We start from the raw sequence: 25768 nt of genomic DNA on the forward strand, positions 1-25768 counted from the left end.
ATAGTGTAGGTGGTGAAGTTGGATTTGCATTTCCAATCGAAGAAAACATAACTATTTATGGAGGCCCTGCTTTATGTCAAAAAAAATTTGAGGCTGCTTACACGAATACATACAGTAAAACAATCAAATTACAGGGATAGGATAACGGGACAAAGCAGCTCAAGTAGGAGAGTGACAACGAAAAAAGGGAAAAGCCAGAACGGAAAGCTCATCTTGGGAGGCCACACAGCAGCTGGAGGAGATGGCTGCTTGTCCAGCCTCCCGGCAGCGGTGGGAGGAGAGACTCACAACAGCAGCGGAGACATCAGGGCCCGCTGGCCAGACCTGACCGCCATCTGTTTTGGTAAATAAAGTTTTACGGGAACATGGCCACGCCTACCCATTTACATATTACTTAAGGCTGCTTTCAGGATAGAATGGCAGAATTGAGAAGTTGCAACAAAAAAACTGCAAAACCTAAAATATTTACTCCTTGGCTTTTTCCAGAAAAAAGGCTGTATGGCTCAGGTTATATGATTCTTTGCCTAAGAGAGCGAAGTCAAGCAGGGTGAGCACACCCTCCATATGGTTCTGACATGTAGGAGAACTTTTTACTACCGAGAGCTCACTACGTAATCTCATGCAAAAACATTCTGAGCATCATTTTCTACAGTAAACACAGCAGGCTTCATAGGACAATGACATGACATCATAACGTTCATTAAAACAACTGTACGTGGGGTTGGAGGGATGCCCCTTCGGGTCAGGTCTCCTCTGGTCCAGCATGATTCAGGGAGAGTCTGGAGAGATGGCAAGTGCCAGCTGTGAGGCCCACCCTTCCCGACACTCCCACCCTGTTCTGGGCAGACAAGGCTGATGGATCAAGGTGTCCCGTCCCCAGGCCTGAAGTGAGCCCAGAGTCTTCTCGGAGTCTCGGGAAGCCTCAACCAACCGTTACCAGTTCATGCAAGAGAGAACTGATATACATCGTGTTCTTTGTGCTGAGGTAATTTTCCATGAATGTTCTCTGACAGGTCCTGGGTGTGAGCTGGTGGTCATACTCTCTGTTGAGTTTCTGAAGTTCAGAGTCAACCCTTTTTGTGGCATTCCCGTGTGAACTGGGAGCCCCCGAGAGTGGTGACAAGAAGCTCGATCATGCATATACCTGGTGAACAGGGTCAGGAGTCCCCTCCATGGAAAGAATGGGAGGCACTGTCTCTGCATAGACCAGCAGTGGGTGGGGCCAGAGAAAGGTGGCGGGTCCAGAGAGGTGGGCGGGGCCACAAAGAAGTGGCAGGGGCCAGGGATGTGCCAGGTTAAGAGACAGTTGGGTGCGTCCAGAGAGAGGTGGGCAGGGTCAGAGAGAAGTGGGTGGAGCCAGGAAAAGGTAGGCAAGGTCAGAGGGAGGTGGGTGGGGCCAGAGAATGGACTGGCATTTTATCTGAAAATGTTAACACTCAACTCCCAAGTTGCTTGTCCAAGAAGAAAACCTCCAAACAGCCATCATCTACACCTGCTGGGCTCAAGTACATATATTCCTAGAGAGCCACCCAAGACACAGGGTTCCCAAGTAAATGCAAATAAAGTAGAAATAGCAATATTTAAGAAACTATAGTTCATGGTGAGGACAAAACTGCTGAGGGGGACTTAAAAGAACACACCCTGCCCTTCTCTGCCCGTTCCTCCTCTGTGCCTATAAAGCTATGCTATACATCGATACATTTCTATTTTCTACAATATAGAACAAAAATTCAGGTTATCTGAAAGTGTTATTAAGGTCCTCCCAGGTGACCTAGGGGTTAAGTCTCAGCGCTATCACTGCGATGACCGGAGTTCGATCCCTGGCCAGGGAGCTGACCCACATGCAGCAGCAGACCTCTCCTGTCTTGTCCGCTGCTCCCCTCAGCAGTGTATTTTAGTACATCCACCCCACTCTGTCTTTGGTGAATCCTCTCACCCCCTGCACCTCTGGCCTGCACCCCAGTCCTTCTATGCAAAAATAAATAAAATATTTTTAAAAAGTGTTATCAAATCCTTCATATGCACATTAAAGAGAATACAGAGCTATTGATATTTACCCTGCTAGACAGTGCTATTCCGCCTATAACTGACTCATACCTAGGCTGTCTAAGACAAAACAGATTACATCATTGTTCCTAGCAAGATTCCTAATGGATCTTTCACAAGATGATGAAAAAGTATAAAACTGGAAAATAAGTAAAACCTCCATGCTTAAAATCTTTCTTCTCCTTATGGGTTGTGACAGTGCCCTAGAAAACACCAACTGCAAAAAAAATAATAACCACACTTGCCAGGGGAGTTAATATGGCCAACAAATAGGGTATTCAACAGATCGGTGGAGGAAATATTTCTGATCCCTAAAAGGAGCAAATACTAACAAATATCACCACTCACTTTTCAGTACCAATGCTTAGATTGAGGTCCCGACAACGCAGAGCCACATCTGGGCCCACATGCAAAGTCTGTATTCGGCATAGCCTTGGAGAAATAAGACAGAAGACAAATTCTTAAAGTCAACCAAAATGCTGACCCAGACACTGCATGGCAGCAGGCACTTGGTTCACTTTCCAATCGGATTAGAAAGTGCACAGAATGTCAACAAAGAAAATTCCAGAGCAAAGCAAAGGCCCTTCCACATCAGCTGTGGGCTGATCCTCCTTCTGCAAGCAATTACACAACCCTTCAATCCTTTGATGTCCCCTGAACTCAAGTCGGAGGTCAGGATGACTCAACAAAGCTTTTTTGCAACATTTGAGGCATTAAAATGGGTGCCCCCAAAAGACCATCATCCAAGCCCTCCCAGGACCTCGGCGACACTCTGCCTTGTGACGCAGACTCCCACTTACGTAATGCGTATAGCGTGAGAATTATTCCAGCCAGGCAAAATCCTTCGAAGAACCTCAATGTGCTGAACATGGTCACGTTCACGGACAGGGCCACAGTCAGTCCGAAGATCAGAATGAAGATGATGGAGAACAGCAGCACAGGCCGTCGGCCGACCCTGCACAGGAAGAGGGAAAGCGTGAGACTCATTAGACAGGACTGGATGCTGGAGCTCGGTATCCAGCAGGCGCTTAACAGATGTTGAATGCATGCTGTACTAGAAGACTTGAGACTATTTAGACCCACTGTGGTCGATCTAGAGGAAGGAAGATCCTCAGGGTAAATGGAGCCCACTCTTCCTGGTGATGCAGATAAGGGAGCAGAGATCAGCTTAGGAGAACTAAGTCAGTTCTCCTAAGTCTGTTTCTGAGTATATGATGGGGTGATTCAGGCAGAAGGAACCAAATCAGTAACAACTCCCCAAACAAACCTGGACACACCTAGCATACAACCTACAGAGAAATCGCTGACCTTTGGAACCGGCTCTCAAGTCAGTGTGGGCTCTGGGCGAGCAGCTTCATTCCTCTTTGGGCTCTTTTTTTTTTTTTTTTTTAAAGATTTATTTATTTATGCATACAAGAGCTGGGGTGCAGGCCAGAGATGCAGGGGATGAGATTCACCAGAGACAGAGCAGGGAACAGAACAGGCAGATCTACTGAAATACACCGCTGAGCAGAGGGAGACACAGGAGAAGTCTGCTGCGCCATGTGGGTCACCTCCCTGGCCAGGGATCGAACTCGTGCTGCAGAGGCTGCAGACAGCCTCATGGTGAGGCGTATTAACCCAATGCACCACCAGGGAGGGCCCTGGCTCTTAACTAAGTTGGCACCTGAGCTCCCATGCAGCCCCTATGGGCAGGGCAGGCAGGCTGCCAATTCGTTTCAACCATGCAACACAAAGTAACTTTTAAGGGCTTGAAGACTAAACTAAGAGAGTTGGAGCTTTAAAAACCTGCTGTGGACCTGAAATTGAAGCCCACCAGGCAGCGGGGTGGGGAGGGAGGCCCCTCTGGGGAATTTTTGGGTGGGGCGGGGCACACCCTCTGTGGGTGCCTGGGCAGAGTTGGCTGGTGCCAGGTGGGTGACCACTAGAAGGCGATGTGCTTCCAGGTGAAGCTAGAGGGTGCAGGGTGGTCCAGGGGAGTGGCCATCTCCCCCAGGCTAACGCCATCATGCCCTTCACCAAGCCACTGGGGTGAGAAGTTCTGTGGCACACAAGTTATTGTCACACAACCAGCCTGTGCCAGAAGGACACCTTGCAGAGAAACTGGAACATGAGAGAACTGGTCTCTATTTGCTGGGTGGGGGGGGGGTGGAGGAGGGGAAATTGGGGGGGAGGTGAGGAGTCGGGGAGTAGTCTGGTATCCCAAGCACCCAAAGGAAGCTAAATGGCTTCAACTCATCTCAACATACTTATGACGTGACACCTACATCAAAGCAAAATGCCCAGGAAGGGCAAATAGCAGGTAGGTTCATGGCTGCACGGGGTTGGGTGTGAGATGGGGAGCGTCTATAATGGTCTCAGAGTTCCTGCCAGCAGGAAGGAAATGTTTGACCTTAGAGAATGGTGCTGGTTGTATAACTATGTAAACATACGAAAGCTCAATGAATTGTGTACTTAAAATGGGTGAGTTTTATGGTATGTATATTACCTGCCAATAAAATTGCTTTTTTTTTTTTTTAAGGGGATACTCATAAGGCATGGCCTTCCCCCAGGAAGGAGAGGGATGTGTTCATAGAAAATTCAGGGGGGTAGCTACTGGACACAGTTTCACTCAGAACTTTGTAAGCTTCTAACCACCCCTGTTCATCACTTTGGTTTAGTGAAATTAGGTCAAGATGATTCCAATATCAGTCATCTTGTCAAGATATTGGGGTCACTACCCTCACTGACCCATGCTGGGGTCACCAAGCCCTTGCCAGAAAAGTCTTCAGATAAATTTGTCCAAACCCAATTCATTTACAGAAATAAATTTAAAATCTGGCTCCCCAGGGCACAATCCCCTCAGAGAAGACGGATAACTACATCTGACCTCTCCATTTTTATTCCCCTTCTTTCCCCATCTGTATGGGGGTTGACCACCTCACTTTGCAGCATTACTGCAATTGTGAGAGATGTTTTCCACATGTCTTTATCCCCAGTGCCCATCAACAACCCCCCCCTCCCAGGATGCCAGGGTGATTCTACAGAAAAGAGCCTTGATTGCTTATTTCTTAAACTCGTAGAACTATTCTAAATGTCTCCCTCCCAAATGGTTGTGAAAATCAGTCAAGATGATTAGGAGCTGTGGGGCCAACGGGGTCGTCACAATCAGTACCCCCGCTCAGAGTCCCAGCTCACCACTGATGAGGGCTGGTCTCGGGAAGGCGGGGCTGGACCCTATCAGCCAGGGTTTTCTCTAGGAAGGGCCGGCCCCTGCTGACCTAGTGGGGTGGTAAGTGGGTGTGGACAGACGGAGGGGACTTGGCAAGCGCTCAGCAAGCGTTAGTTATGGGCATCGACACTGAGTGTGGCCTGGCCCGCCCCCAGTGGAATCCCTCCGAAACGAGGGTTAATTCCCATGTGGAGCAGGGCATGAGGGTCTGTGGTAGGCAGCCACAGAGGCTGTCCAGGTCCTGAAATTCAGAACCTATGACTGTGTTACCTGGCGTGGCCCAGGGGCCCCTGCAGCAGCCATCAAAGAGAAGGCCCTGAGCCAGGTGGCTCTGAGACAAACGTGGAGAACCTGGCCTGGCTGCAGGGACCAGGGCTGCGTGACAAGGACCCGACAGGGCACTGCGGGCTCTGAAACCAGAGAAGGGCCCCCGGGCCAGGAATGACCTCAAGAGGCTGGGGCAGGCAAGGCCACAGACGTCTCCAGCAGCGAGCCCAGCCCGGCCGGCACCTGGCTGTTAGCTTTGTGGGAACCACAGGCCTGTAAGTCCATTTGTCTAAGCCTGAAGCGTGGGGTCGTCAGTCACAGAGGAGAAGCCATGTAGGATCTTGCTGGGAGACAGATGTCCCACCGACGGCAAGTCACTTGAGATTTGGGTGAAGGGATTATTTACAAAAGGGCAGGCCAGCTGTGCGAGAAAATGGTGGGGAGAGTGGGGCGGGGGAGACTTGGCAGGGAGGATGGCTGTGGAACCCAGAGAAAGGGGTGCTCTGTGTGTGTGTAAGAAGGGGGGACCCTAGGAGAGGCAGGCAGCTCTGCAGAGTCCTGGATGAAAACAAAACGTCCCTCTTCCTCTCCACTCTCTCTGGCTAGTGCTCCTTCCCCAGGGGCCAGGCCCCGCCAGGAGCTAGAGGGCCAAGCGGAGGGCAAGGGGCCTCCCAGTGCCAGCTGGGGACAGGGCAGAGGGCTCTGGAGCCAGAAACGCAAAAGGTCCAGCAAAGAGCCAGGGGCGGGGGGAGGCGCCGTGGGCCACCGGCTCTCAAACACCTACACAGACGTTATAGGGCAACACACAACGTCCCCAACATCACGGGCATGGGAAGCAGCTGCTTCTTAAAGACAACAGCGGGCTTCTCCTGTGCCACTGCTGCTGCCTGCATCTCAGGATGTAAGATGGTGGGGTGACTTGGTGGGGTTCCCTGGCTCTCTTTCCTTATAAGCAGACTCTGGCATGGAATAAAGGCCACCCCCTCTGTCCACAAACCACAAAAAAAGAGGGTGGAAAACACCAAATTTTCAAGCTGGGACTGAGGTCTGCTCAAAAGGTTCCAGAAGCCACCATGCAAGGGGGGCTGGCCCCCGCCCCCATGCCCACCTGCTGCTGGGAGGAGCCTCTGAGGCCAGGTCTGCAGCCTCAGACACCACCCCCCACCAAGGGAGACCCTAAGCTCCTCTTGTGTGTCCCAGGCCCAGAGTGGACTCTGGGAGGCCAAGCAGTATAGGTGTGGAGAGGTGAGGCACCAGGGCCACCTCCTCACCTCTCCAGGACATCCTGGCTGAGGACGCCACGGCCATGCTGTGGGGTTATGTGAACCCACCGTCCCGACCCACATCAGCGCTGGCTTCTAGGAAATGGGGTCATGGTTCAAATATTGAGGCTAGAGTATGTTTAGATCCGTCTAGCTCAGTCTGAATACCTTTACATTCAAGTATTTGTTTAAAAAAAAACAACAAAAAAAACTATGCTTTTCCTCTCTCTAAACATCCTCGTGGCTGTCCCGGGGAAGGCAGCTTAAGCAGCATATGTCTAAGCCAAGTCTGAACCCAAAGGCACTCACACTACATAATGCAGGGGCTCCCCAAATACCGGGGGTTTCCAGGACTTCAAAGTGGTCTTGGGATGCCTCTGGGCTGCCCCATGCCCAGGTCTGGAGGGCTCCCAGCTGGCTAGGGCACCGGGGCATGGAAGCAAACCACAGGTGTGAGGCGTTCACTCCCCTGGCAATAGGGCCAAGGGTCTGCTGGGCTCACAGAAAAGCTCCTTCAGGACAGAGAAGTGTGAGCCCCAGCCTGTGTGAAGGCCGTCCCCTGTGGCAACCACTTCCTGCCCAGCTGCTCATTCTGCTGCCCTCGTGAGCACCTTAAGTAAATGTGTGTGGACACAGGAGTGTCATGATCAGAAGCTTCCTCTCCAGGGGCTCCGCAACAGAAGAGATGAGCACAGACAGGTGTCTGGAGGCTACTTAGACTCTGTGCTTCCACTTCCCATTAGGAAGCAGGTCTCGATGGCCTGGCCAGCAGGGCCGCAGGTGGCCGGCTGTTTTCATGAATGGAAACTCCCAGCACAGCACCTGACGGCAGAGGCCAGCCAGTAAGTGCCAGCTTGCGCCGCTGCCGTCTTCATTGCTGCCCCCTCCTCCCCTCCCGCCACACCAACATCTGCTCTCCCTTCCAAACTTCACCTTTGCCTCTGGGCACTCAGACTCCCTAACCCCTGGGAAGCACGTCTCCTCCCTCTGGCCACAGTCCGTAGGCCTGGCCACCAGCTTCGAGCTGGCCACCCTTAGGGGCCCTGCAGAGGCATCTTTGAACCAAGCCAGCCACAGGGATGGCCCCAGCCTGAAACCCGTGTGGCCCTTCAGTTCACTACTTGGCACTGGCTCCCCATTCTGTTTGTGTATCTGGCCTCTACTTCTCCTCTCCCCATTTTTTGATGCATCTTGCACATCCCCAGCCACCCCCACCTAAAGCCCAGCCTGTGGAGCCTGACCGTAGCAGGAGAGAGGGCCACCGACTGCCATGGGCTGCTGCACTCGGCTCGATTCTGGCAGCGGGAGAACTGTGATGAGCTGAAATTCTCGCTTCTAAAGGGCCCGCCATGGCACTGGCCAGTGTGCTTAGCTCAGGGGGGCAACAACTCCAGCTTTCTGCTCCCGCGCTAGTGCCTGGGCAGAGACCAGGCCCGCTAGCAGGAAGCTAGTGGCCCCTCCTCTCCAGCCAGCCCAAGTCATGTGGCTTCCCAAGGGGGTGAGGGGCAGGCAAGTGGTACTCACCAGTCAGCAATGCATCCAGTAATTAGGTAGCCAAAGATTAATCCAACCAGCAAGGAGAATTTAGCGATATGGACCTTCCAGGCATTATCACACACAAGATCCCACTAGAGAGGGACAAATAAAAACAAATCAGAGAGAAACATCCACAGATGTGGGGTGCAGGCAGGTACAGGGCAAAACAGTCACTGAGTGAGGACCCCCTGACTGGTCACAACACCGGATCCCTCCACCGGGGGTTCGTCAATGATTTTGAAAATCCAACAATGAGAATTTGTCCACAAAAGCAGTGTGACATTTCAGACTAGGACAGGGTATAAAAATGATCTGAGAGATGTGGGGGAGCAGCCAAGGAAGCTGCGGGTCCCTGCTCAACGGCCCCTTTTTCCCGGCAGAACTGGCATCAGTCCCAACTTTTTGCAAGGGGTTTCATAACAACAGAAGGAAATTAAAAACATCCTCTATGTTTCCATCCCCGCCATTCCAAAAACTTCCTAAGTTGACTTAAAAATAGAGTTGCTGGGCCTCGCCGGTGGCGCAGTGGTTGAGCGCTGGGTTGTGAAGCTGCCCGCAGCTTCTGCAGCGCCGGTTTGATCCCCGGCCCCAGGGTGAGTGTCCCACATGGCGTGCAGACCTCTCCTGCCGCGCCCGCTGCTCCCCTCAGCAGTGTACTTCGTCAGTCTGCCTGCTCTGTTCTGCTCCCCGCTCTGACTCTGGTGAATTCTCTCAACCTCCCGCGCTTCTGACTGTACCCAGCGCTTGTATAAATAAATAAATCTTTAAAAAAAAAAATAGAATTGCTAGTAAATGTTGAAATATCAACCTGAGCATTCTTCTCTGTCTGTGGAAGTGTCCTCGACTTTCCCCACATCACTGTAAAGCCATCTGCTGCCCTTGGAGGCAAGGTCAAGCCGTGGGTGCAGACCATGTTTAGACGATGTTTACAAGAAGTTTCGCTCTGGCATTAAAAATGCAAACAACCACCCAGCTGTGTTCTCCTTTGCGGAAGCGGGAGGTGGGATCCCAAGTCTGCTCCCAAGTGGGGACACAGGGCTCAAGCCTGGGGCGCAGATCAGAGGGGTCTTGCTGGTGACACTGTGAAGACTGAGCCCCGTGCTCCCCATCAGTGGTACAGAGCCCCCTTCCTAGTGGAGCAACAGCTCAGCTGCAGCTTCCAGCTCTGGGCTTTGGCTGTAGGGCAGAGGAGCTGCAGAGGCGGGAGTGGGGTGAGGCCAGGGAGGGGCTCTCCAGGGGATGTCAGAACAGGAGTTCCGGAAACAGAAACCAGAAATAGGCTTTGGGGGTGGGTAGGGGAGGGGGACAATGCTGGGCTGAGACCTGATCTCGGCTTGTACATCTCTCCATTGGCCCCTTGTCTGTCCATCCTGAGCCCTGGGGACTATGCAGTGGAACACGGACAGTTTGTTCAATAAATGGTGCTGGGAAAATTGGACCACCACATGCAAAAAAATGAAAACTAGACCACTACCTTTCACCATGCACAAAAAGCAACTCAAAATGGATAAAAGAACTGGACATAAGACCTGAAACCATAAAATATATAGAAGAAAATATAGGTAAAGCACTACAAGACATACATCGAGAGGATTCTTAAAGGCCACTGGAAACCCAGGTTCTGCACCTGTGCCCAAACTTCCAGAAAGCCCGATGGAGCCCCTGAAGGAGTGCTCAGTGGGTGTCCAGCCTCAGCGGGCTCTGGGGGAATCGGGGCTCCTGCACAGCAGTTGCAGAGGGAGGCACCTGGCCTGGAGCAGGGAGCTGGCTGCCTGTCACACAGTCCCCACACTGGCTGGCACCAGAAGGCACGTGTGACTTTCCTGAGACCTGGGGAGGGTGACCTGCTCCTCCATGCCATCTGCTTCCAGAAGGCATCCAATGCTAGCCTCAGGAAGGAGGGCGTGCAATGCAAGCACACTAGCTATAGCTTGGGGGGAGGGTATTGTCTGTGAGGCTTATTCAAGTGTTAGGAGTGGGGCGCTGCCAGCTGCACAGAATCCAACAATTATGAATCAGACCCAGGGGTTGATGTCCTGCTATGTCTGCCCCAGGAGACCCCCACATCTGCTCCAGGTACTGGCAGCATCGGCATCCCCTCCTGTGATGTCAGAAATGCCAACTCTTAGGTCCCATCCCAGCCCCAGTGACAAGAGCTTCTGGCAGGAGGCACAGCCGCCATGTAACTAGCCCCCCAGAGAGTTCGAGAACCCCAGGCAGCCGGTCCTGTGGTTTCCAGAGGAAGGCTGAGCGCCCAGGCAGTGCCGGGCTCCGGCGCACACTCCCGAGTGTGGAGGGGCAGTGAAGGTGGCCGGGGGGATGCCCCACAGCACTGGATGATAGGCAAGTGGCCTTTGGAGGCCATTTTGCAAGTCTGTATTGTTTCTAGGAGAAAATAAATTTTTAATAACAAACAGCTTTCAAGGTGCAGCTGATCTCTAGCCTCAGGAGAGCAGGTTCTGCCTTATCAGGTGAGTCATGGCACCGGAGCCAGCAGTGCGTATCTGTGCCTTTCCCAGTAAGGTTTGTAAGTTCGGAGGTGGCTTCTGGATCGGCTGCTCTGCCCCGCATGGCCCCCGCCCACAAGGCTGCCATTGCCCAACATGCACAAGCACACCTGGCTAATCTGGAAGTGGGGGTGCTTGTAACACCTGCAATCTTTACTGTCCTGTTACATCACACCTGCCTATGTCTCAGCCCAGCACATTCTTTTTTTTTTTTTTAAGAATACACTTTTTTTTTTTTTTTTACAGAGGCATGTTTTATTTATTTATTTGTTTGTTTGTTCGTTTGTTTTGTTTATACAAGCACTGGGTACAGTCAGAAGCGTGGGAGGGTGAGAGGATTCACCAGAGCCAGAGCGGGGAGCAGAGCAGGCAGAAGGACCGAGGTACACTGCTGAGGGGAGCAGGGGGCGGCAGGAGAGGTCTGCGCGCCATGCGGGACCCTCCTCCGGTGGCCGGGGAGCAGCTGGGGATCGAACCGGCGCCGCAGAGGCCGCGGGCGGCTTCGCAACCCAGGGCTCAACCGCTGCGCCACCGGGGAGGCCCCCCAGCACATTCTTGATGAGAGAGGGGTACACCCCACTCCCAGAGCGCCCCTGGAGGGGAGGGCGCCCACCAAGGACTCTGTGGCAGAGGGTCCTCGCTCGGGGCTCCACCAATAACTCCTGCTAATGAATTCCTGGGGTGGGGGGGATGAGAAGGAGAAGGTTTTGCTTAGGTGAGATGGTGGAAACAAAGGAGATTTTCATCAAGGCATCCAGAGGGGTGGAGGGAATGTGTGAGCTCAGCCACCTGCCGGTAATGCTGCCTGGGGCCAGACCCGATGTAGCTGCCACCCAGTGAGATGCTCAGGGAGCCTCTAGGCAGCCTCTGCCTAGAGCAGGGCTGGAGGGGAAAAAAAAAACAGTTGTGGGGGCAGAGCACCCCTCAGCTGGGGGTAGAAAGCCGTGTTATAGGCGTCTGCTGGTCCTCATCAGTCTGGGGCAGGAGTGAGGGGATCCGGGACAGGGATGTCCACCCAAGCCCCTCCATGAGACCTGAGAATTGATGGCCTGAGTCAAAGGGCAAAAGGCCTCCAGACCCCAGCAGGCTCCCGGGACAAGGTCCCCTGGATACTCCGGAAAGCCTGGAGCACCCCCATCTCCCCATCCCCCCCCCAGGCACATTCCATAAACTGGGTGGGGAGGCACAGGGAACTCACTGTGCAGTACGCCAGATACACCCCCTTCCTCCACCCCACCCCATGTTTGTGTGTTTGCCTTCCACTTATGGTACTGGCAAAAATGTCCTGGGAGAATAAAATAGGTTCAGACATCGGATTATCTGCAAAGCAATCTCAGCGGTATGAGGAAGTTTTGAGATCATCTTGCTCTTGAAATTTGTTTGCACCACTTATCAATCATGAAGGCCACGGGATTTTAAGGGTGGAAAGTGCAAAAGTAGGACTTCATGCCATGGGTTTGCGTCTGACATGACCCTGTTGCCTCCCTCTTCTCATTTTCCTCCCCCATCAAATCAACCACCGATTAATTCCAGAAGATTCACCATTTCAAATATCCTCCACCCACACACCAGCCACAGGGGTGGTCAGATTTATGGGAATAAAGTAGGGGTTCACACATAGTCCATTTGGAGGGTGTTCCTTTGGCGTGTACTGGAGGACTAAAAAAAAAAAACACTTCCAGGCTCCCTTACGGCTAAGGTTTCAAATGTGGTGTAAGTTCTGCCAATCAGCTGACACCCCAAAATAACTTTCAGTGTACAACCTAGTTCAAACTTTCAGGATGTCTTCAGTTGGCAAGAGTGTTAAGTGAGGACTAAGGGGCTGCTCTGACCTGACCGGGGCTGGGCCTGCAGGGGGCTCAGGTGTGATGTCAGAGCCAGCAACAGCACAGTGACCTCCCGAGGCCCCAGCCTGTGACTTGGCTCCCCAGACAGGCCAGCCACAGGGACTCGTCCTAGAAATCCTCTTGGAGGCCCAGCCTGCGGCCACTCCTGAAATTAAGTTCACACTGTTTCCCAGTCGTCAAATCCTAGGCCCTTAAAGACCTGCAGTGGTTTCTGGGACCTGCAAATTGAACTCTATTTCCTCGGTGACCTTCCTCCGGATGGGGTTAGTGAAGGGGGTCGGAGACACCAGGTCTATATGCATTAACTCTGGTCTCGTCCCAGACTGAGACATGAGAATGCAGACATGAGACATGAGAATGCAGACATGAGAAAGGTGCTTTCATGAGGCCCATTAACACTTCATCAGCAGGTTTAACAAGATCCTAAAAGCCTTGGAGTCACGGCCCCATTTCATAATCCCAGGCTGGTCTTCTTCACCTTGTTCTGTGGGAATGTTCAGTGGGGGTGCCACATGGTATTCGTGAGCCAGGACTAAACGCCGAGGCCACAGCACTAAGCAGTGTCCTCCGTTTCAGTCACATGTGTTCCGTTAAAAATTAAAACAAACAAACAAAAAAAAATAGGCGAGGTGACAGGAAATCTGGCAGACTATTTTTCTACCTATGTAATTTCAGGATAAGAAGAAATTACATTTACATTGTTTTCAAAGGAATCATCTCATTGCTAAACATGCCAGCGCAGACACATTTTCATCAGAGAAACTAATGAAATTTCTCAAGGAGATGGAAAATAGATGGGAGGGAGACAATCTTATTTCCAGTAATCATGTGCCCGATGAGAAAGCAACACGTAAAACCAAAACATTTAAAAAATGGGAAGAAAACAGAATTTCTGCACATTTGGAGTAGAGGTGGAATCCCTGAGGATAAAAGCTAAGGGGAGGGCACCCCCCCAAAAAAAAAAAAACCTCAATCTGGTGACAGTTGATACTTAAATAATAATTTTAATTATTATTGAAAACATCCATGTATCCAAAAAATTTACATAAAATGGTAAGCCCTAAGCTCACAAAAATACAGTAGGGGGGATTGGAGTGTGCCCCCCTATAATACCTAAGAATTATTTTGAGCTGGAGGCAAAGGAGAAGTATCAGCTCTTCTCGAGCCTCTTCTGTCTGCCTGGAAGCAGGAACTTCCCAGAAGCAGGACTGTCATAAACCCCCTCCAGGGAAGCGTGACGCCTGTGAAGCGATGGGATGTCAGCTGTAAGCAAACCTTGCCAGAAAGACCCTGGTCTTCTATCAGCTTCCCCCACAGGTTTACCTCCCCATGTTTCCAGCCCCTCGAAATCAAAATCCCCTTTGTCTGTTCTGTCACGCCTCTACCAATTTATCGTTCTTTGTGAAGACCCAGAGGAAGCTCATTTGGAAAGTGCCCAGAGCAGCCCAGGTCTTCATAGCTTGCAGCGTATTTATGTGAATGCGCCTTAAAAACTCAACATTTTTTAAGGAACTAAGTGAAAAATTCCCCCGAGTTTCACCTTTGGCAGTGGAGATCCCCCCCTTTGTGCTTGTTCCATCAGAAACCACCAGAATCCTACCAATCGCCACACAAGGGGTCGGTTCTGAGGACAGCCAGCCCGCTGAGCGAGAGGGCACATTTCTGCTCACTGCCAAGGGCTGATACTGCCGAAAATTTCAAAAGCTTAAATAAAACAAAATGCTTGTGGGAGTGACAGGGATCCAGAGAAATGCGAGCTCAGCAGTCACTGCCACCGTATATTTTCCCCTTCAAGTGACATTTCGGCGGCCTCTGGAGAAGCGGGCCGCATCCCGGGCACCGCCACGCTTTGCATTTCTTAATTGGAGACAAAGAGATGGCAGGACACAGGCGCGCGCCCTCCGGTGCGCCAGTCCACGCGGAGAGGTTAGTCGCAGACAAAAGGACACCCCACAAAAGCCAGAGTGCCCGGCAGGCTCCTCCCGCTGCACCTCCACATTCAGGCTGCGTGGGCGCCCCTGCGGGCGGCAGTTTCCACACTAGCAGTGTGTGGAATTTCTTTTTCCTAAAAGACCATCCACATTCACGATGCACCGCTTGTTTTGCAAACCTCAGATGACTCGTGGCGCGTTGCTGCTAAGCTTGTTCTCTGGTTGCGGGAGACCCGCTGCCGCAGCATCCTCACAAACTTCCTGGGGGACCGAATGGCCACAGTGGGTGCTCTAGTGGCTCAATAGGCCCCTCATTTTTTTTCCTTTTTAACTTAGTGCCAAGAACCGAGATAGGGAACAATGAGGGAGACAGTCGTACCCAGCGCCTCTACAAGCCTGTTCGCGCTGGATGGAGACAGGGACAGCAAACCTGCAGCCCCCCATCTCTGGACCCCCCCAACCCCCCCGCACCACGCACAGAAGCGGTTCGATCCCCCTGCAAGTGGTTCAGAACCCAAAAGCTCACTTGGTCCTATTTTTAACTAACATGGTCATTTCAGATTCCTTCTGACCCTTCCACGCTGACCTCTGTTTGGGTCCTTCCAAGGATGGCTCCTAACACCTGCTGTATTTTCCATGATGTTGCCATCCCAGGGGAGGGCAGTGGAACAACAATCCTTTGTGACTGACATGGAGAGGGGTTCTAGCAATGTAAAACCTCTCTCCAAGGAAAGGGAAACAAAATTGACCACCTGAATGGGCCTCTGGCATCGAGGGAGAATCCTCTCCGGGAGAATGAAACAAGGCTGTCCCCTCCCCTCCCCTCCCCTCCCCTCTCTTTTCTTTTCTTTTCTTTCTTTTTTTAAAAAGATTTATTTATTTATGCATAAAAGAGCCAGGGTGCAGGCCAGAGGTGCTGGGGGGTGGTGAGAGGAGTCAACAGAGACAGAGTGGGGAGCAGAATAGGTGGATTCACTGAGATCCACTGCTGAGGGGAGCAGCAGGCAAGACAGGAGAGGTCTGCTGTGCCATGTGGGTAGCTCCCTGGTTGGGGATCGAAGTCATGCTGCAGAGGCTGCGGACAGCTTCATAGTGCTGACACTTAACCCCTTGCGCCACCAGGGAGGCCCAGACCCTTTATTTTCTTAAAAGCTACGAGGGCGCAGGGCTTCCAAGCAGAGATCCACAATATTGTGTTTGTTCATTTGGCATAATGAGCTCAACGGCGTTTGGGGGCGTTGAATAGATGTACCCCCCAAGGCAGCTGACAGTACATGTAAGCAATGCCTTCTAACAACCCAAACCTTGGAGAGTCTTTCCAAATTCTGCAAGGCATATTGTGCCAACAGCCCTCACCAACTCCTTCAAAGAAGGGAAATTAATAGTAAGTCCTATAAATTAAAGGGGCCTATTACAAAACTGGGGAGAGGGGGAGGGACAAGAGGGTAGCAGAAAGGGAAGGAAGAAGGGAAGAGGCATAGAGGCAGGCAGCCATAGCCCTAAGCATCACAGCAGAGGAGCCAGGACGCCCCAAGTGAAACCAGAGAGGCTTGAGCACATTAATTTATACCAAGTCACAGGAAGTCTCAACCTGAGAAACTCAAAAGCTCTCTCGCGTTTACTCTAGTATAGTATTGAACACGAGTGAAACTGGACTATCACATTAACATTTAAATTAACAACTAATCCTGCAGAGGAGCCAAGGATGGGGACCTTTGGGTCATAGGTGCAGGTTATCCTCAGAATGAGGCGTTGGATGACCCCGGGGATCTATCCCAGCAGAAGGAAAATCCCCTTTCCTTCACCGCAAACAAACACATCCATTCCTTCCCACTGCCTGGCAGCTGCGACCCAGACTCCACAGGGCCTGTGAAGTTCCTTTTACAACCTGAGTCATCCCTCACCAACCCTTCACATGCCTACCCTCCCCCACCCGTCTGCAGCTGTGCCAACCCCGTGCAGCACCCAGAGCCTCGGTGCCCTTTGCCTGCACTGCTCTTCCTGGCCTGCCCCACAATATCCACAAACACGCCCTGGCTGTTCTGGCTCAGTGCCCGCTCAAAGGATAAAACTCCTTTCAACTCCAATTCTTCACCATTGTCTATCACTGGTGGGTGGGAGGATGACTTGCTAGACCAATTGTCTTTTTATTTTTTAAAGATTTATTTATTTACGCATACAAGAACTGGGGTACAGGCCAGAGGTCGGGGGGTGAGAGGATTCACCAGAGACAGTGGGGAGCAGGACAGGCAGACTGACTGAAATACACTGCTGAGGGGAGCAGTGGACGAGTCAGGAGAGGTCTGCTGTGCCATGTGGTTAGCTCCCTGGCCGGCCGGGTATCGAACTTGTGCTTGCAGTGGCTGGCAGTAGCTTGATAGCACTGTTTTCAACCCCTGCACCATCAGAGAGGCTAAAGATGGCTTGTCTTTTTTCTTTCAGGAGCACTGGTTACCTTTGTGTACCACAATTAAGTGAAGAGGGAAAGGGACACAAAATTGCAAAGATAGAAATAGATACAGTTCCATCTTTCTAACAAGGGTAAGAGACTCAGTGGTGGGGTTGGGGAAGAGGGAGGGTCTCTTTTCCCCAGTCTGGATCCTGTTGCCTTCTGGGTAACACCCAGTGCTCACGAAAACACCACAAGTATCACAGTATGGTACCATCACTTGCTTACAGGTCTTTCCTTCACAGTTTGGGGGGAATGGCCAAGCGTGGGCCAAATTTGGCCCTTCCACCTGTTTTATAAATAAAGTTTTATTGTCCCCCTAGCCATACACATTCATTTCCATACTGCCTCTGATGGTTTATGCAGAGTTGCCTGGTTGTGACAAACCCCATAGTCAGCAAAGTTGGAAACACGTACTTTTCACAGGGGGAGGGCGCCAACTCCACATGTAGACCATGAGTTCTTCAAAGAGAGGGATTTATTTCTATTTCTAGTCCTGAAGATACTGGCTGGAACTGGAGATACTGCAAAAAGATACTGTTGCCTAGAAATGGCCACTCTCAGGACCCCAGGGTGCTCTTGGTGTTTGTTGGAGGTCATGGTACCATGATCTTCTTTATCCCTTTTCCTCCCATGATTATTTCTTCAAATAAATTTTACTTAAATAAATACATATTTATTATAGGAAATTTATGGAGACAATATAGTTTCTAGCTGTTTCTGCCAAACTTCTTACAATTAGCAATGCTCCCAGGGGAAGATCATTCTCCTTTTATTACAAAAACCCATTGGGTAGATGAGAAATTTATTTAAAACTATGAATAATTCTCTCATAATAGAACACATCTGTTATCTATGTTAGACATTGTTCAGAAAGATGGACAGAAACATTTGGTGAGTACCCAGTGGGCCTAGGCCCTCTGCCATCTGCTATGAATTAAGCTCTTTCCCACAGGCCTCACACACTCCCAACCACACAGGTGTTAGTTATCACAGGGTGACCATTTTACAGAGGGGGAAACTGAGGCTCAGAGAGGGTAACCAACAGGTGCCAGGTCAAATAACTCTTCAGTAGCAGATTAAAAATCTACGTCTGGGCCTCCCTGGTAGTGCAAGGGGTTAAGCACAGTACTGTGAAGCAATCTGCAGCCTCTGCAGCATGAGTTTCATCCCTGGCCAGCCAGGGAGCTACCCACATGGCACAGCAGACCTATCCTGTTTCGCCCACTGCTCCCCTTCGCAGTGTATTTTAGTCAGTCTGCCTGTACTGCTCCCCACTCTGTCTCTGGTGAATCCTTTCACCACCACCCCCCACACACACCTCTGGCCTATACCCCAGCTCTTGTATGCACAAATAAATAAATCTTTTTAAAAAAACTACGTCTAATGAAAACTTATGCTCTTTCTCCCAGTCAACTCAGAGAAAGAGCCCTCATTCATGCAAATAAAAGCCATTTTTCTATCTCCATTAAATGCTATAGCATTTGTCTCATCAAGTATTTAACAAGTATTTGTAACAAGGTATTTCATGGATGTGGACACAACGCCTCTCAGGAGAAGCTGGACAGGCTCCAGGGTTATTCCACTGTTATCTACTGTTATGGCGACTAGACCAAAACAACTTCTAAGGTGCCTGTAAATAATGTATTTAATAAATGGCAGCTATTAAAATCAGACCATCACCCTATCTTATTCTCCAGAGAATTTTATTGCTGAAATGCTGGAAAAAGTTAAGGTTAACCCCCTGGTGGCAGAGGGGGTTAAGAGTCAGCACTATGGGGGCCTCCCCCGTGGTGCAGAGGTTGAGCGCTGGGTTGCGAAGCTGCCCGCAGCCTCTGCAGCACCGGTTTGATCCCAGGCTGCTCCCCGGCCACCGGAGGAGGGTCCCACATGGCGCACAGACCTCTCCTGCCGCCCGCTGCTCCCCTCAGCAGTGTGCTTCATCAGTCTGCCTGTTCTGCTCCCCGCTCTGGCTCTGCTGAATTCTCTCACCCTCCCATGCTTCTGACTGTACCCAGTGCTTGTATAAATAAATAAATAAATCTTTAAAAAAAAAAAAGTCAGCACTATGACACTATTGGCAGCCACTGTAGCACGAGTTCGATCCCCCACCAGGGAGGTAACCCACAGCAGAGACCTCTCCTGTCTTGCCTGCTGCTCCCCTCAGCAGTGTATTTCAGTCAGTCTGCCTGTTCTGCTCCCCACTCTGTCTCTGGTGAATCCTCTCATCCCCCACCCCCCACATACCTGGCCTGCACCCCAGCTCTTGCATGCATAAATAAACCTTTAAAAAATAAATAAAAATAAAAAATAAGGAATGAGGACAAGCATGATGAAATGACTGGCTCAAGTTAAAAAAAATCACATGGCTGATCGATACATGCCAGAGCCCTGGCTTCCTGAGCAGATATACCTCTGTCCCAGGCTATGTGGGAAAACCCCACTTTCTGATGCCCCCCCCCCCCCACCCCGATGCTTGGTGGCATAGGCACCTCCCAGCAAGGTGCTCAAGCCCCTGACCGCCAAGGCAGCACGAAGACGGACCCGCTGCTCCCCTGACCCTGGGCACAGTCCCCCTCTGAGCCAATCTGAGCCAATCCCTGACAACACCAGGATGGAAAACATGGACGTTTTCACTGAGACCAACTCTGGGGCTTCCTGCAAAGTCTCATCTTGGTTTAAGAGCCTGTGAATCAGAGGCGCTGAGCAGCTAAACCAGTTTTTCTTCTGTTTCAACACTGGACTAGCCCTTTAGAGAGGATGTGGATGACATGGGTGAAATGGGCTCTTCCTACAAGGGTTGCTTTTTTCCTACCAACTGTGATAGGAAACCAGAGCAGCAGTGAGCGGAGAGGATCACCTCTTCCGTGAGGACAGTCAGCCCTAACCCTCAGCCGCAACGGCCAAGCTGTGTCCCAAAGTCACAGGCCCGACAAATGGTGTGTCTGCAGGGACAGAGATTTCTGCATTTTCACCAGCCTGGCCATGGCCTTCCCTGCATGGGGCCTGGCTATTACCTACACGCTCTTGGAAGAGGAGCATTTATGTGATCAATAAGATTGTGGAGGAAGCACTCAGGGTGCTCACGGACAGCAGTCGGTCGGGACAGCTGGGTATCGTGGTGAGCGCAGAGATCTCAGCTCACAGCCCCGAGTCGCAATCTTGGCTTTGCCTCTTGCCTGTCGTGTGAAGCCGGGTCACTTTTCCCCTCTTGGGGCCTCAGTTGCAACATGTAGGAACACAGGAGCCACCAAGCCTAGCACAGGGGTTGGTCTCGAGCCAGGGAACAACACGGGGCAAGCGTCCAGTGCAGTGGCTGACACATGGGAGTCCCATTACTTGCTAATCATGCCTGTGATTCCAGCAGCTCCCTGGGGCCTTATTCATGCCTGTTGTTGGGGAACACTGGGGTGTGAGCATCATGAAAGTACTGTCAGAAAGGGTTTTGATGTTGAAGAGTCCGTGTTATTCTTGTAGCCATAGTCTTCACTGGTCAAATGAAGGGTTACTTTGCCAGTTGTACAACCTGTCTGTGCAGCCTGCACCAGGAGAGGTACCGTGGAGAGGGAGACAGAGATCCCCCCCCCACCACAAAACACAGACATCTGGGGAGGTGCTGCAGGCGCTGGGCACAGCTCCACACACATCCCTCACTGGCTCCCGGGATGCAGTGCCCTTCATTTTGGCCTCATCGGTTGTGTGCTGGGAATAGACACCCAGCCCCCTTCCCCCCCCCCACCATCATTCATTAAATACACTTTTTTTTTTTTAAGATTTATTTATGCATCCAAGAACTGGGGTACAGGCCAGAGGTGTGGGAGGGTGAGAGGATTCACCAGACACAGAGCAGGGAACAGAACAGGCAGACTGATGAAATACACTGCTGAGGGGAGCAGCGGGAGAGTCAGGAGAGGTCTGCTGCGCCATGTGGGTTGCTCCCTGGCCAGCGGGGAATCGAACTCATGCTGCAGGGGCTGCGGACAGCTTCACAGTGCTGTGCTTCACCTCTTGCGCCACCAAGGAGGCCCCCATTAAATATACATTCTCTGACCAAAAGGAAGAGAAGTGGGTTGGTTGTGAGCAGCTAACAACCCTATTATACACAAAAGGGTGTTTATATTTTTCCCCTTGCACTAACTATTAATCTCCCACAAACACTGGGCGGAATTGGCACTGAGACAGCAAAGTGTGACTGCGCAGTCTGTGTCCCGGGCTGCCTGAGCCCCTGGGGAGCTCCGCCCTGAGGCACAGCACCGGCAGGAGGGGGCAGCTGCACCCAGGTGGGAGGCCACTCCCTGCCTCCCGCTGTGGCTGCCGGAACACCCCAGGAGACTACTTAGCTGACAGACAGCTCTCCTGGAGTTGTCTGTAAATAAAACTCAAAAGCATCCATAAGCCAAAGCCAGTACCCTCTCCCTGCAGAACACTGCCTTCTGCAAGAGGAAGGGGGAGCAAGCAGTGCCCCTTCTAAGGCAAAGAAGTGGCAAGGTGGTCTGGGGCGGGCTTTTCAGCAGACCTCCAGCTGCTCGGCCTGGATGCTCGCAGCCCGCCTGGCCCGCCAGGTTGACTGGATGACACAGGTTTGACAACAGACCTGGCTCAGAGAACTCCAAACAGGACCTACTCCTGCTGCTAGTGGATTTGGAATTAGGGTGCTTAGGAACTGGTGATGGGGGAGCCCCAATAGTGGACACGACAGGTTGTTGTCCTGCTTCCACAACCCCAGACTTTCTGCTCTGGTGGTGATGTCCATCGCTGCCTGGGGTTTCACGGCCCTGCAGGGCTAAGCCGGGGCACCCACGTCCACGTCAGCCTCAGGCAGCACCGAAAAGGCACAAGTCACAGACAATCCCGAGTAACACTCTGTGTGAGCCACTGATTCAACAGGGGGCATGTGCAAGACTGGCCACAAGGGGACCGAGCCCAGCCACTAGGCCGCCCCACTCCACTCCTTGCTCATAAAGGCAAATGAGAAGCCCCAAAGATGAGGTAAAGTAAACAGCCCATAAGTCCAGCCCTCAGCTGGACTCTGCCAGGAGCTGCCCTTCAGGACATGTCTTCACGCTGGCAGGGAGCATTTTCTGGAGGCAGCTTACTCAAGGGGACAGGATAGGCGCTCATCTCCAAGACAGACTCTGAGTTTGATCCCGGGCCAGGGAGCTACCCACATGGTGCAGCAGACCTCTCCTGTCTCGCCCGCTGCTCCCCTCAGCAGTGTATTTCAGTCAGTCTGCCTGTTCTGCTCCCCACTCTGTCTGGTGAATCCCTTCACCCACCGACCTCTGGCCTGTACCCCAGCTCTTGTATGCATGAATAAATAAATCTTTAAAAAAACAACAACAGAATCCACTATCAAGCAATGTGCAGTAACCTGTAGTTAGGCAGAGTATCTCTGGCAACTCATTTGCAGGGTCCTCAGAGCCTCATGAATCCCAAAAGGGGGGTTTGCATGCACATTTCTCAAACTTCCTTGGCCTTAACAGCCTCCCCCCAACAAACACACACCCTAAAGGGTATATATATTTTCAGACTGCTGAGCATGAGAGGTACTGCCAGGTATATTTTGGGGTCCCCCACCCCTGACTGAACATACGGTCCCCATGCAAATGATAAGACAAGGCACAGCCTGCCACCCCAGGATCTACATGAGGGGATGAGGGGTGAGGCTCAGATAGATCCAAAGCTGTTCCAAGCAAGGAGAGGGATCTCTTTTTCCACCTTCAATCGGAGAACATACAGATGAGAACCATTTTCCTTTGTCTCCGTAAACGATTACAAAGGCTAATTGGGAACAGATGGGCAGACACGACATGGTCTCGGGAAATGGCAGGCAAAAGGTCACCCACAGCAAGAGGCAACCAACTGTAAACTCAGCCTCCTGGAGGAGATGCAGGGGCAGTGCCCGCCCTGCTCCGCCCCGCGCTGCAGGAGTTCTGCACACCGCCTGTTCCTTCCCGGGAGTTCTGTGCACCCAAAGGGGCGAATGCAGGACCGTGGACAGGTATTTGCACGCCCACGTGAACAGCAGCACTGTTCACAGCAGCCAGATAACAGAACCCACATGCCCACCAACGGGCGAACGCCCACGTGTGGAACAGGACCCAGCCTGTGCAGGAGGGAAACCCCACGCAGGCCCCGCCACAGAGGAGCCCCGGGGACAAATGTCAGCGAGCTGGACTGTCACAGAAGGACGGCAGCTGGACGTGCCCACTTACAGGAGGCCCCCAGAAGCGTGGGATTCAGGGACAGGCAGTGGGGCGCGGCTGCTGGGGATGGGGGGACAGTGGGAGGGGCCTCCGGCTTTCAGGGGGACAGAGTTTCAGTTTGCGGGGGTGAACACAGCCTGGGTGGCCGTGAATGAACTTCGCACCGCCGAACGACACAGTTGGAAAGGGTTGATTTCCTGGTAGGTGTATTGTGCACAATTCAAAAAGTTCCAAAACAGAGGAAGAAGGCTATCCCAAGTCTGGGCTTGAAGCGTTCAGTAGTGCTCGGTTCTACAGACTAGAGAGGCAAGATGTGGGATGGAGAGAACGCCTACCTGGCAGGATGCTGGGGACAGAGCCTGATGGCCTCGGCCCAGCACTGGAAGGGGAAGCGCCCCCTTCCTGCCCGGGAATGGGGCATGACCACAGGCACATCTTCCCCAGGGTCCAGCACACTCTGCACCACATCTGCTCGTCGTGAGGCTGAGAGTACCTGCAGGAAGCATCCTTTCTCTGCTAGCTTGGGTGGGGGGGGGGGAGACGGGAGGCTGCTGCTCCTGCTCACAGGCCCTGCCCCTGACCGGTCTCTATCTTCATCCCAAGGGCCAGGCAGTTGCCCTAAGCTCTGCAGTGCCTCACGCCAGGAGCTCTTCTCCCGTTCTCACCCTGCAGCCACCAGAGCTCATGTGCACGCTGGGCAGGGCTCAGCTTCACCTGTGATGACTGGGGATCAAGCAGCCCCGTGGCTCAGGGGGCTGGCACAGAGTTAGGGGAGCAGGGACCTGGGCCAGCCCCCAGGTGTGGGTCAGCCTGGATGCAGGAAGAGGCTAGGGATGGGCTGGGAAGGAGGCAAAGGATAGAAACAGGGATGGGGCTGCCAGGGTGGAGAGCAGATCTGGGGTGCTAGGTGTACACAGGGGTCCCTGTGATAGGAGGGGGCCAGGCCAGGGTTAGCGACAGACTAGGGGATAGGAGAGGCTCCCTAGAAGAGGGTTTGGGTATCCTTCCGCAAAATGTAATGAGGGCCTCCTTGGTGGCACAAGGGGTTAAGACGCAACCTATGAAGCTGTCCGCAGCCACTGAAGCACAAGTTCGATCCCCAGCCAGGGAGCTACCTTCATGGCGCAGCAGACCTCTCCTGCTCACCTGCTGCTCGCCTCAGCAGTGTATTTTGTCAGTCTGCCTGTTCTGTCACCCGCCTCACCTCTGGCCTGTGCCTCAGTTCTTGTATGCATAAATAATTAAATCTTAAAAAAACAAAATGCAATGACTAGGTCTGGTCACCTATGGATGCCAGGTCCTGGGAAGTGACAGTGCAGAGAATGCTTGCTGGCTGCAAGAGCTCAGGGTCCAAGGGTGGACAGCAGTTGTGAGTAAGAAATGACAATGCAAGGACCAGACACAGTGACCAGATCAGGTGTGGTGCCAGCCAATGTGGCCTGGGGTGGGGGAGTGGTTCTGGTCACGACTTCCTCTTCTGCCTGGTCAGGCGGGCAGGGGAGGAGGTACCGGGGCAGATGGACAGTGGGGGAGTGTGGGAATGGACAGAGATCTGCACCCACTTCCCACACTGTGGCAGGGCTGAGGGTGGACCCGGAGCCCGGGGAGGGGAGGGGGCTTTGCACGCTGCCACACAGGTGACGCTCTGCCAAAAACAACTTTGAAGTGGAACTAAATGTTTGCTGAAATCCAAGCTTAGTTTGACTTTTGCTTGGCGCTGAGGTCAGAAATATCCTTGCCAAGCAAGGGGACAAATCCAGACCTGGCTGTCTGGGAGACAGGGGAGCAGAGAGTGTGCCTGGGGGGTGGAGGAGGGTGGGGCAGCAAGGCCCCAGGTTTTCACACCCAAGGGGGCCAACTGCTGCTCTGCCACGGGCAGCTCTCCAGAGAGAGGAGCTGGGCAGAGAAGGCTCAGCTCTGCCCTTACACCTCCCTGCAAGCTGTTTCATCGCAGCGAAGATTAGCTGCCTGGATGTTCTAGAACGCAGGAGCAGAAAGTGAAGGAGCTGTGAGAAAGTGGGCATTTGTGGGGACCTAGGCAAAGCTCCTAAGTGAGGTGCCGAAGAGCCGGACTCAACTCGGGTCTGCGGGAAGGGGGAGAATGAGGAGCACGTGCGTGCTCAGAGACGGAACTGGCATAGGGCCGGCGGCTGTGTCCTCGCTGGGGGTGTAAAGGTCAGGGCTGGGCAGTCGGGGCTCACTTCAGCAGCTGCCAGCCAGGGCAGGTCCTGGCAGAAAAGGCCGGCCCTGAAAGCTGCGGGGAGCGTACACGCCACTCGGGCACTGAACGCCCACGAAGTCCGATGCAGTGTGCGTGTCCCTGCGCTGTGGAGGCAGCCTCCAGGGGCCGAGACCCGTCCTCCCCACCAGCCAGATGAGCAGGTCTCAGCAAGGCGCCCAGGGAGCAGGAGGCACCGCAGGGCAGGAAGGCCACTCTCGAGAGTCCGTGGGAGGGAGGGGCCTGCCTGGTCAGAGGCTAGAGCCGACTGCCACCCCGCGGCCTGAG

At 52.6% G+C, this 25768-nt stretch overlaps 1 protein-coding gene across 3 annotated transcripts in view; it reads right to left on the reverse strand.

Moving 5' to 3' along the window:
• The window catches only part of SLC22A23 (solute carrier family 22 member 23), a 150237-nt gene that overhangs the window by 105144 nt on the left and 19325 nt on the right, over positions 1–25768 (reverse strand). For 2 of the 3 annotated variants that reach the window (XM_037519187.2, XM_054698427.1), the window contains exons 2-3: positions 8311–8414; positions 2847–3001 (exon numbers count right to left, since the gene is read on the reverse strand). The exons of the other annotated variant lie outside the window; for it this stretch is intronic. In XM_037519187.2, the coding sequence (XP_037375084.1) occupies positions 2847–3001; positions 8311–8414 (259 nt within the window). The remainder of the gene's footprint in view (positions 1–2846; positions 3002–8310; positions 8415–25768) is intronic. 3 annotated transcript variants of the gene reach the window in all.

The sequence above is a fragment of the Talpa occidentalis genome, unplaced genomic scaffold (genome assembly GCF_014898055.3).
Source record: "Talpa occidentalis isolate TD23 unplaced genomic scaffold, MPIMG_talOcc4v2.1 talOcc4.2, whole genome shotgun sequence".
Classification (NCBI taxonomy): domain Eukaryota; kingdom Metazoa; phylum Chordata; class Mammalia; order Eulipotyphla; family Talpidae; genus Talpa; species Talpa occidentalis.